This window comes from Pomacea canaliculata, linkage group LG10 (genome assembly GCF_003073045.1).
Source record: "Pomacea canaliculata isolate SZHN2017 linkage group LG10, ASM307304v1, whole genome shotgun sequence".
In the NCBI taxonomy this organism is placed as follows: domain Eukaryota; kingdom Metazoa; phylum Mollusca; class Gastropoda; order Architaenioglossa; family Ampullariidae; genus Pomacea; species Pomacea canaliculata.
In genome coordinates this window covers 14,119,797-14,132,213 of record NC_037599.1, presented here as the reverse complement: position 1 = coordinate 14,132,213, position 12,417 = coordinate 14,119,797, and the positions used below count along the sequence as shown (strand labels likewise).

Here is a 12,417-nt window from a genome sequence, read left to right as displayed (position 1 = left end):
CTCACCAAGTGGTTCGAGATTCTGGAAGATATGGACAATATAAATAAATTTTGTAAATATTAGCGTGTAAATTTCAAAATTGGAGAAAAACGTGCTCCGTCATAATTACCCCAGTCGACGATCACAGTCAACATACAAACAATGGCTAGAAGCTGGAGAGATACATCCGTCTCCTCAGAAAATTGGCACTTATTGCGCTCTAGTAGCGAATTAAGAGTCTCGTTTATTGGAATTAGCCATATACATGGTAATACACCGCCACCCACCAAATCAAGAAAGACTATCAGTCTATCCATCCTCACACTCTCTAGACCAGGTAAGTTTTTCTGTGTTGAGTCAAATTAGCCTACTAAATAATTCACCGAGCCTTCACGCGTCGGAGCTAACTTCTTAGAGTGACACACGAGACCGTTCTTCCGATTGCAAACGCTGACGATAATTTCTCCTGATACTTTTGCCTTTTCTTTTGTATGCATCGTTTTCTTCGCGTTGCTGGTTCATCCATCTCTCTCGTCAGAGGGTCGAATGTCGTCGCAATATGACGGCTGCTGTTTAATTGTTTGGTAGGAAATAAAGTGCTATACCTTGCGGCGATTTCGTACTAAAGGGGGGAGGAAACCGGAGAAAAACCCCCGACGCCCAGCCCATCGAACAGGTGTTACATATAGAGAGTGTCCCCCGAGTCGTTCGCTGCAGTGGTGACAAGTGAATGTTTTGGGAAGTTTAACAGCACGGTTCTGTATGCCAAGGTTTCTTTCGTTTTACTTCGTGACTTCATTCCCTTCTTATAGGCCGAGTTAGGGGAGATAACGTATAGTTAGTCCCAGAACAGGAGTTAACTCTTTTAATTTGGCTTACAAAATTTTTTTAAAATAATTGAATTTGATTAGAAGAGTGACAGTGGAAATGCAGAGATTTTATTCTTATAATAAAAATTTGTCGTGACATTGTCATGGAGCATTCTCCAGTTGAAGTCGTGCATTGATAGTGCTTTTTTGCTTCATTTTGGCAACGCGTAGTAAACTGTTCGTCTTTATGCGCTGATAAACCGTTCGTACCCCTTTTCTACCTCATCTGAAATAGCTGTAGTAAGCACGAACACTTGTTTTGTGCATTTTTTAAAACATTGTTTACACCTCTCCTTGCATTGTGCTTCCGGGCACGCCACAGACTCTTGTCCGAAACTGTCTTGAGCTACAGCAGAGACGTTAAAGCTATAACGATAACATCTCTGGCTACAGTGAATCATCGATTGAACGAATAGGGAATAATAACTCGTATTCCGTGTGCTCACTGTTCAACAGTTTATCAAGAACAAATAAAGCTTTTAACTGATGTAAGAACTAAAAATAGAGACGCCTATATCGTTTATTATCTATTGAAATGACTCCGCGCGACTGCAACCCACTGCGCGAAGAGGAAACATTTGAAAGAAGGTTCTAGGAAATAGTTTCGAACACAATGGCGGCGTCAAACTCGGTTCCAGATTCATTCACGCTTTTTTCATTCCTTGATGAAGTTGAAAGCAGAGTTGAAATACTAAGAAGACAAGCACTAACTGTAAAACAAGATCAAGCAAGCCTGTTGCTAGTACTGGATCAATTAAAAGAAGAAAGCTTGCAGAGTGCAATATCGCCTGGTAAGTAACGAACGTCATATACTCGTTCTCCCTAATCATTGCTAGCGACTAATGATGACCTTCGCTGACCTGCATGTAGTGTGTGTATGTGTTAAGAGAGAGCAAAACGTAAAAACTCAAGACTTTATAGTTTATTTGATACACGCTAGTCTTAGTTTCACTGCAGCCTTTCAGCGAAGAGACCAAGAGTTTTAAAGCGAAAATGAAAGTTTAACATCAAATTAATCACCAAACTTTGAAAAGGTTTTTAAATAAATATTTCCATTAAAAATGTTAACGCGTCAAAGCGTCGACCAGTAGTCCTATCTCCGGCATATCCATTTTGCTAACGTTTGTTAGGCAATCAAAATACTAACGAACATTTCTCAGAGCTACTCGGCACCTGCTTTTGATTCACAGAATGTCTTACAGAAAGCAGGGAGATGCAATAGAAAAGTCTTTTTCATGTGGCAAACATCAACAAAGAATGACAGACCTCTTGGAAACTGCTAAAATTTAACAGTTTATTTTTAACTAATTCTGAAAAAGGAATATTTGTAATATTTTAAAGCTTTTTTTAAAAATGGTTGCTTGACTGAGGTAAAGTTAAGGGTGTCCTTAAGTGAGCTACCTTCCCCGATAGCTTCTTGTTAAGCTTTATCCTCGAGTCTCATGCAGGTCATGTGGCAGTTACTGTCCAGAAGGCAGGAGGTAACAGACATAGTCTTGCAAATCTGACATGTATTGCTGCTATTGAGATTTTAACAAAATTTTTATTTAAAACTAATTTATGTTTATAAAAATTTACATGAATTTTTTAACATTGATCACAGCTGCTGTTCATAACAGGGTAAGGGCTGTTTATAAAGCTAGCTTTACTGGCATGTTATATGGAAGATGAATGATATGTACAAGGTGAATACAGGCTTGTTGTAATTACTGTTGCAGGTGAGTGCCAGGAGCTTATAGCCAACATGCAGCGGCTCAGAGAGCGGTGCCAAGCAGTTGAGGTCCATATACATATTGTGCGTGATGAAAGGCAGTTAGAAGCCCTTGAGAAAGTAAATAAGGTATTAGATGAGCTGGAAATTGAGGTCACTACGAACAACAGTTCCACAATGACAGTTAATAAACGAGCACAATCCTTGCTGAATGCATGTTTACCAGAGGCTGCTGGTGCAGTGGACACCCGTTTCCAGAGCATGGTGTTAGGTTGTGCACTGGATGACCAGAAGGCAGTACGTCAGCGCCTCCAGTGTTTAGTCAGACAGTATTGCAGTCAGCCCAACAGTCACTGTAGACCACACAATTCTAGCACCTGTGACACGTACCCAACCACAATGCAAAGGGATGCATCCACAGAAGAGTCATCTGGGTATTCTATTGGAACATCTGATGAACTTAGTGAACAGAAGACTGGTGTTGCCAACAGGAAATCAGACTCTGTAGATGAACGAGAGGAGCAGGAAGATACAGTTTTAAATGAGAACTCGAGTGTATTTAGGTTAAATGACAATGTTGATGGAGAACCTTGTGTGTCGGGGTCCAGATAGCTGGCCATATTGCTTTTAGCCCAACTTGGGCTTTCATGGTCACACACCTTATAGATAATTTAATCTATAAACTTTGAAAAACATTATAAACTGTTAAGCCTTGAAAGTCATTCCTTGTTAATTTCTGTTCATTTGTAGAAATAAAGACTAAACGTGTGTTTTAGATAATAGAACAGATTCTCATTTTCATTTGCAGTATTCAGAAGCAAACATGGAACATGTTAAACTTGGTTAGCTTAATTGTTCTTATGCATTCCAAGTTCCTAGAATAATGTGACTGTCATATATAATCATAAATTTACACTAATAAACTACACAGGGTGCTGTCTATGCACTTTAAAAGTCTGATGGGTAGCAGACATCCAGCTGGAACAGGCAGTGCCAGAGACCAGTGGTTCTCAAAGTGTGGTCTGCACACTTAAGTCAGGTGGTCCTCAGCTGACAATCATCATTTGTCAGCAAAGTGATGTTGAAATTCCCAGATACACTGATTAGTCCAGCATTGATTTCACGCAAGTTTTAATTTTGTTGATGCCAAATAAGTCTGTATGTCGCAGCATGAGCATTGTGTCATTTAACTGTGTCATCTGTTATCCCTTTGTAACGTAGTGCACTTATTTTTAATTTTTATGTAATATCTGACTATGGTGGTCTTTCTGACATCTCTTTGAAGCATCTATTGCCATTTCCAACAACTTACTGTTGCAAGATTGGATTTTCAACACTTGTAGGATTGAAAACAAATAAGAATGTGGAATCTGACATGAGATTAAAACCCTCCAACATTGATCCAGATATTATCACCTTAATATCTCATCAAAAACAACTACATTCATTGCATTGACATTTTAAATAATAAAGAATTTTGCAAAATATGTAATTTTAGGTAAACTTATTGCTATACTACTGTCACAAAAATACATTTAGTTTTCAATTGTAATGAACAAATGTGGCAATTTAAATTTGAAATTTACAGTTTTGAATGATTTTAGGCCTTGGTGGTCTGCCGTATTTTTTACTTTTAAAAAAGTGGACCGAAATACTTTGGAACTACTGTCATAGACAACACCATGAAGCAAGTAGCTACTTTTAATTGGTTTTATAGTAATCTCAATCTCTTGAAGATTTAGCATTTATATAGAAAGGAGGGTAGGAAAATTGGTGCTTTATGCCAAGCCAGCAACTAAGGCTATATCATTGCAAGGCAACCAGCCCTGTAAACAAATGCCACAGGCAGAGAAAGAACACTGTACCATATCCAAGAGGAGAGCTGGACCCAAAACAGCCAACCCTCACTGTATTGGTGACAGGCGCAACCACCAGACCGCCCATTAATGTAGGGAGGAATCTAGGAGAGCTCTAATTCCTTCATATAGCTTATAGCATAACTGTTGTGCATTATACAAAAGCGTAGTTCAGCCAAGATCAGCTTTTGATATTGAAGGTTTTTTTTTTTTTAACTGATCCACTTTTTTACGCTTTTTATCTACAAGCAAGGAGCCTGTTTAACACTCAACTACTTTCCATGCCAACATGCACATAAAAAATATTTTTCCACAAAAGCCACAATTTATTAGACCCTACCAAAATGTGACCCTGAAACAATAAACCACTGTTTGCAAAAGAAACCTGTCAGGATACCACAATTTTCAAAAAGCCTTATCACTGTTTATGACAAAAAACAACATTGTACAGTATATTTCCAATCTAAAACATGTCTGAAGTGGAAAGCACAAAATCTGCTACAGAAGCATATGTAATACTAAATTATAAATTAATTTATTTTACTGATAAACAATTATTGAACAAAATCACAGTGATGCCAGTATAATTTACTCAGCAAGACTTAAGGCAATCTTGAATATGATGAACACTATTAAGAATCTAAAACAAAGAGAAAAATGAGTGAAAACGCAATAAACAAATTCCCTTTTTTCTTCTTTTGGTGCCAGGAATTAACTCTCCGTTATGGCAATGAGAAAGTCTATGTACTATTCATACCTAAAGAACTCAAGATTAATTAAAACTTAAAATGTAGAAATAAAATTCTCTTTGTAAGCATCAAAGAGTTCATCTCGATAAAAAACAAATTCGCAAAGAAGCACAATATATTTACACTATTATATGTATGACTTGTGCTGAACTAAAGAAAGATGTCACGCAGTGCTGCAGACAAAGCTGTTCTTAGTATTTTTCTTGTTATGAAATGCACAAATTAAAAACAGCTTTACTGAGGACTTAAAAACTGTTTGCCATCTGAATGAAGCACAAACGTGGTGCAATTTAAACATATCTCTTAAATATCCTTTCAAGTTTGAATCAGTCTAACTTAGATATTACTACCATACTACTTTTAAACAAACAAAATTTACAATCAAATTTGTATAACAACATGGAGAACATAGCATTTTTATTATTGCATTAAAATAAAAACTGGAGAAGCAGACACCACCAGGTTGATATGTGAAGTACTGCTATATCTGCTGACACAAGAAACTGAAGTTCACCAAGCCACAAAAACGAGTAGGGAAGTAAGGAAATGAACTGTACTGGAAAATGCTCTAATACAATAAAAGTACTGATGTAAAGCACAGTGCAAACCAGGATGAAAACACAGCTGCCTGAATTTTCTATTAAATAAGGTCTGTATCCTTCAGGTCTATTTGACACCACACAGCTTCATGCCATATGATTTCAGAATATATCTGCTGTCTCCAAACAATTTTATATTCAAAGATAAATTAAAAACAAGTTAAGTTTAAGGATGTCTGTCAAGCACAGATATATATTTGTGTTTGTGTGCAATACCCAAAAAGATTAAAATCTGTCATTAATCTGCTCTATCTAAAGTTAACAGTTTTTAATCAGGACAAAAAAATTTGGAAAGGCTTGGACACATCATGGCAAAATATCAACTTGAAATGCCTGTCAGAATGCACACTACTGAGTTAGGAACAAAGAAATAAAAATATGTACCTAGAGACAAAAAAAAAAAAGGCTGGTTACAACTTTAAATAGAAACAGAAAATCGATCGCATCATGCCTGTTTTCTCACTCACAGAAGCAAACCCTTTAGCATTTTACAGCATTCTTGCTTGCATGTGTATAAATGCAAGATGGCCTAGCCAGCGTTTTGTATCTACACAAAACAAAAACAAAAAAAAATTACTGTTTGATGACAGGGATGTGTTCATCAAAAGCCAATTTAAAACTGAGTCTAGAACCTACAAGAAGCAGCTCATTTTGCTTTCAACCATTTACTGGACTGATGGTGTTCTTTTGCCAAAGGGTACTGCTAACAGAAGTGCTGCATGGATGTTTACTGGGTATATGGAGGTGGTGAAGGCTGTGTGGCACCTTCAATCTTGATAGCATCCTCATATCTAGGGGGCAACAGCATCTGCATGGCAAAATATTTGCATGACATTTTTTATCAACAATGTATAATGAGGCATTAAATAATTATAATGCAAGATTTGAATAGCGCAAATTCAGTAATAAAGAGCATGCTCGTAGCACTTAAGAACAAGAATAAGACATGGAGACATACAAGGAACAGAAGAACAAACAAATGAACGATGGAAGGATAAACAACAGTACTGATGATGAATAAAAGACAAATACAGAAAACACAAAGAGGAACCAAAGAACTAAGAGTATCATGATTTTGCAAATAAAGATGAGAAGGGAATAAGGGAAAAGAGGATGAAAGGTAAATAAATGGGGGGGGGGGGGAAGACAAACCACCTCAGTGTCTGGATCAACTTGGTACTCGCGAGTCATGCTGCGTGCAATCACAGCCTGCTGGACGTATTTATAGCATGCCCAGATCATGCCAATCAGGTAAGCCTGTAAAACAAAAACAAGGAGCATAAGACAAACATTTGTATTAGGACAAGAGACTGTCTCCCTAATCAGAAGCACAAAATTAGTGCACTACAAGAGAGCATGCTATCCTTAAAGGTTTCCAGAGAAATAAAAAATGATGCAATAATGAAAAGACAAACATACTGATACAGAAGCATTACAGAACCTGCCACTATGATCATTTCTTACCTTAAGACAAAGTGCAAGGATAAGTGTTGTAATGACAATAAACATCAGGTAGTCACTGTCTATTTCCATCACATGTTCCATGCCAGGCAGCTTGTTCTGAAACGAAGACAAGATAAGGCCACTGAAACTAAAATCTTATTTCTGCTGTTCACCTTTTTCTCCTTTATTTTCCTCTCTATTTTATGAAGAATACATTCAATTGTCAGTCCTAACCCTGACAGGATGTACAGTTGCAAACCATTTCACCTCAGCCTTCTAAATGCCAACCACAAGTACTCGACTGAGAAAGACGTTTTATTGCTGGGTAGTCGGCACCACCTGTGATCTCCACCCTGCCTCTGGGTCAGGGTAGTAATTAGGGAAAACTGACTGCTTGTAAAAGTCAGCACCGGGTGTACTCCTATGTTTCCTCGCATGGGCAAAACCATTTTAAAAAAATGCCCACAAGAAGTTCTGCCTTTAAGTTTTGCAGGTCCCTTGAACTTTGAGTACTTCTTTATGTGTAATATTTTACACATGCAGAAATAACTATAATCAGACATTTAAACACATGTTTGTCAACACATGTAAAAACATAGCACTAATTCTATATGACCATTCAACTGACTTGTTTTCTATTGTTTAGAAGTGTTCAATTACCTGAGGGTAGATTTTTGTTGGCTAACATACTGGTCCTTCAGGCCCAAGAACACTCTACAATTCCATTTTGTTAATAGTGTTAAATTAAAAAAAAAAAAAGCTAATTGTACATGTACTGTCTACGAAGTGACATCTCTATTATTTTCCAAAAAAATTATGCTTTGATCAAAATGATTTTTTTTAAAGGGATAGAATTCTATTTCTTCTATTTCTATTTGAAATATAACACTGTATCTACTGTTCAAGACAGTAAATACAATCATTTACATGAGGCTGAGAAACATGTCCACAACAGCACACAAAGGAAACAAATTCATTATTATGCTTGAATAGAATCAATTCAACATTGCAGCTTGTATAATTTATTACCTTTCTGAAAAGTCTTAACGATCTTACTTTTTTTGGCACAAAGTGTCATGTGAAACAAAAGAATGATACTGACCAGGCCTGAGTCTTCAATCCACAGCTTGATATTGAAGTGTGGAGCATAGGTAAAGTAGCTGACCAAGCTCAAACAACTCAGACAGAACAGGAACACATGCAGGCAGAAGAAGGGGATCATAAAGCTTGGACGAGTCTGTTTGAAAAATAAGTCACAGAAACAGCAATTTTACCTTTCTTTTTCTTTACAAAATGATAATTCTATCATTTGGTACCTTTTAAATTTGCTTACAAAGTTGACCAAAATTGACCAAGATGATATTGCCCTCATTGATTTAATGCTATACCAACTCAAAACAATCTGTTCAGGTTTTCAATTTATCCATTTAAAAAATTTGTTTGTACACATGAGAACATACAAAAACGTTGATGCAAAAAAAAAGTTTATTATCTGTAAGTAGGGGAAGCTTGAGAGAGTGAAGCATGTAAGATGAGTTCTCACAATGAGATTGTTTATTAGTCAAGCCAGCCAGTCAGCAAGAACCTATTTGTGATCAATGAGTAGGAACAGTTTTATGTTAGAGCAAAGTCCACGAGCAGGACATAAATAGTATGATCTGTTAATTAGCATGTGGCCATGTATTTAAACATTAGATCTGGGGATTTGTCTGAAGTAAAAACACCTAATGCTGCATGAATGGTAGTGGTGGCCCTAACATCATAACTCTCTCACTCAAAGTTAGTACTTTAGTTTTCTGGCTAAAATGAATTGGTTTTCCTACCCTGTTACAAAAGTCATGTTACATTAAGCATCTTACTCTTAAGATAAAAAAATAATAATAAATAAACACCAGTAAACTATAACTTACCTTGATAACACCATACAGTAAGGCAACTACTGACATCAGGGAAACGAAAGTCATAGCATAAGCCATGCAAAGGTCCTCTGTAAACACAAAGTGTTTATTTTATGCACCCCTGTGAGTATGTTTACAATACTTCTCCACGACAAAAACAAACATACAAAACTGCATCACACTCATCAACCACATGAACAGTAAGTATGTTTATCACTTTTTAAACAACTGCAAGAATAATGTGCTGTTTCATACGGAAACCTTCAATTACTGAATACTCATATTCAAGTTATTTTTCACAAATTGATAAATAACTGTTTCATACAGAAACCTTCAATTGCTGAATACTCATATTCAAGTTATTCTTCACAAATTGATAAATAACTGTTAATAAATAACTTCATGTAAAGCACAACTCATTATCCCACAACCTATTTTCTCACCAATTCCACTTCTTGTTTTTAGGGCAGAATGGACTTCCCCTGGTTACCTTTAGTTATGTCACCACACTCGCCTATTGCCTATCAACTACTCTGGATGAATGATAAGATAATAAACTAGGATTGTATTTGTAAATCTACATATATATATATAAAACCATTTCAACTTAAAAACATTGCTTTGAAAAAGTTTACAGAACTTTTTAATATTGCTTGGACATTGCAGCTGTACCAAATAACATAAAGAGAAAAAGAAGAATAATTATGAGAAAAGTTTTATCTTCATAACCTTTATAAGCTTTTCTCTGATCCAGTTCCTGAGATGCTCTGAAGCCAGAATGTGCATCATCCAAGTAAATTCCATCATTGTTAGGACCTGTGATTGACATGTGCACTTGGCTGATGCGAAGTATGTCGGGACGAATAGACAGCAGAATAACTACCCCGAGTGCAACAATGTTCATCAACTGAAACATTCAAAACATTTAAATAAGATATTATAAAAATCTTTCTTTATATTAGTAAACTGTACTTTCTTTAGAATGCAAATCTAAGTTCACCAAGATTTAGAATACTAGTGATAAAATTTGTTTCTGGACAGTGAGAAGAAAAGAATTACTGTTTTATGCCGAGCCAGCAACTAAGGCTATATAATGGCAAGGCAGCCAACCCTGTAAACAGATGTCACATGCAGAGAAAGAACAGTGTGTCTGAGATGAGAGCTGAACCCAGGACAGCTAACCCTCACTGTATTGGTGACAGTGCTTACCATTGTACCAACAGACCACCCTCTGGACAGTAAAAAATCAATTAGAAAACACAGCAGATTATTGGTTTTATTGTCCTAGATACAAATATTTTAAGACCAAATTAAATGCAGAAGCATATAATGCTGAATGCTAAAGACACTTAATTCCTCAGACTTAAAATTATTATTAAAAAGAATCAAGAAATTTGATAAAGACAATGTCAGTCTGGTGTAAAGCTGATTTCTTGAGCTTTATACTACATAATGGCTGACAAAAATATGTCAGTATAGGTGCAAGCTTTTTTTTAAAAATCTCTTCTTCTGATTAACCTCAGATTAACTAGGAACAGTTTCAAAGCCTTTTATAGCCACAACCTCATGGCATTCTTCTAATTCTGGATGGTGACAGGTATGTTACCCCACATCAGTTCAAAACTACTATGATTGTTCAAACAGTCTTTCCGTATTTTCTTTTCGAATGAAATTCTTCCCAAGTTCCTTGTGCTTTTTTCTTGGCAATTTATTCTGAATTCAGATTTTTTTTCTCAGGATGCCTGACAACTCCCCTCCATGGTTATGCCAGGAAAGAATGGTTTGACCTGTGGGAGGGAGGTGAGAAACACCCAGTGCGTTACTGAAATAGTCTTGCTAAATCCCTTTAACCTAGCTTGTCAAGTATCCTCCTCCTAAAAGTTGAACCCATTCTTTTGTGTGAGATGGTAAAATTTAACATTTAAAACAGCAATAGCTATGTCTCTAAGATTCTGAAATGACAATGATGAAATTTTGAAAATTGGAGCAAGATAATAATGTTAACACACTTTACACAAAAAACACAAATAACCACTTCTCTTTTTCTTTTTTTAAGGATCTGACTGCAATTTATAAGGATCTATGAGCTTAAAATAAGCGCATTTAAGGCCCTATTTTGCCCAAATGTATAAGCAGGTAAAGACCATACACAACCTGATAAGACACTGTAATGTATAGAGCAGACCAGATATGTTTTGCCAATATCCAGTAACATCTGACAAAAATAATAAGCATTTGCAAATGGTCTGTTAAACAAATTATTTAAAGTATAATCCATGCGTATGAATTAAAACAATGTTTGAAGAAAAATCTTTTGTGATTCTCAACAAAAATGTGCAGTTAAAAGCAAACAATAAAATTAAAAAGTGGATACCACTTCATCACATGATCGAGTTTACCTACCAGGGTCTAAAAATTTTCATAACTTCTTTATATTAACTAAATTAACCAGTCACATAAAGTAAGAGATTTATGAATGTGTATATTTATTTACAAAAATCTAATTATTAATTTCAGAATTTAAATTTATATGTTTAACAGCAAGGGGAATGCAACATCTGAAACCGAAGGTATGCATACGTTTACTTCCTTGTTCCTAATGCTTCTTCAATTTATGCTGTTCGTCTTTACCTTCAGTTTTACTCCTCTGACTCTCTTATAGCACAACTTTAAAAACAGATTGTTTTCCGTCCATGCTGGCATTACGGGTCTATTCACAATCACGATAATATGCGATGAAACCACACTATTTATTAAAACACTTACAGTGTTACTCCAGAAACACAAGAAACTTTTCTCTTGTTACACGAAGGCCTTCACGGTTTCAATTAAATAATATTATTTACAGGAACTATATGACAAGACAATAAATTTAAAAACCCTTTTGAATATGTAACCGTTAATATAAAATGACAAACGGTAAGTTCGGTAATCCCGAAGTCAGAAGTCGATATGTCGACTAACACCCACCAGACAGAACAGCCCATACAGTATCGTTCCTGTTTTAACATGGCAGCAAAAACAGCATTTATACGCGTTTTTGTCGCGAACATTCATCACGCCAAATTTGGCCATATTGCTGTCTTCAATGCTGTGTATGTTGCTCCCTTGTACCGAATGTAGTCAATGTTTTGCTTCTTTTCCCCCAAGAAGCGTCAACAGCTCTTATGGCGGAACTTCCGGATTCTATATTTAGTTATTTTTTTGGGGAAACAAAACTGTAATTACAGAAAAAAGTCAACTAATCCTTTCTATATTTTTAAGGCACAAGAGAGATATATAGACTTAAAAACGTATTATGTTATATTTAATG

The 12,417-nt window shown here is 35.9% G+C and overlaps 2 protein-coding genes across 2 annotated transcripts; one reads left to right on the top strand and one right to left on the bottom strand.

Moving 5' to 3' along the window:
• Positions 1-812: 812 nt before the first annotated feature.
• On the top strand, positions 813-4,046 carry LOC112573184 (BAG family molecular chaperone regulator 2-like). Its single transcript, XM_025253312.1, has 2 exons — positions 813-1,639; positions 2,567-4,046. The coding sequence occupies exons 1-2, from the start codon at positions 1,462-1,464 to the stop codon at positions 3,169-3,171; spliced, it is 783 nt and encodes a 260-aa protein (XP_025109097.1). The 5' UTR covers positions 813-1,461; the 3' UTR covers positions 3,172-4,046.
• A 674-nt stretch (positions 4,047-4,720) lies between these two features.
• On the bottom strand, positions 4,721-12,296 carry LOC112573185 (lysosomal-associated transmembrane protein 4B-like). Its single transcript, XM_025253313.1, has 7 exons — positions 12,075-12,296; positions 9,834-10,011; positions 9,117-9,193; positions 8,309-8,443; positions 7,228-7,323; positions 6,919-7,020; positions 4,721-6,571 (listed from the first exon to the last, which is right to left on the bottom strand). Exons 1-7 carry the CDS (start codon positions 12,177-12,179, stop codon positions 6,491-6,493), a joined length of 774 nt encoding a protein of 257 aa, XP_025109098.1. The 5' UTR covers positions 12,180-12,296; the 3' UTR covers positions 4,721-6,490.
• Between the last annotated feature and the right edge of the window lie 121 nt (positions 12,297-12,417).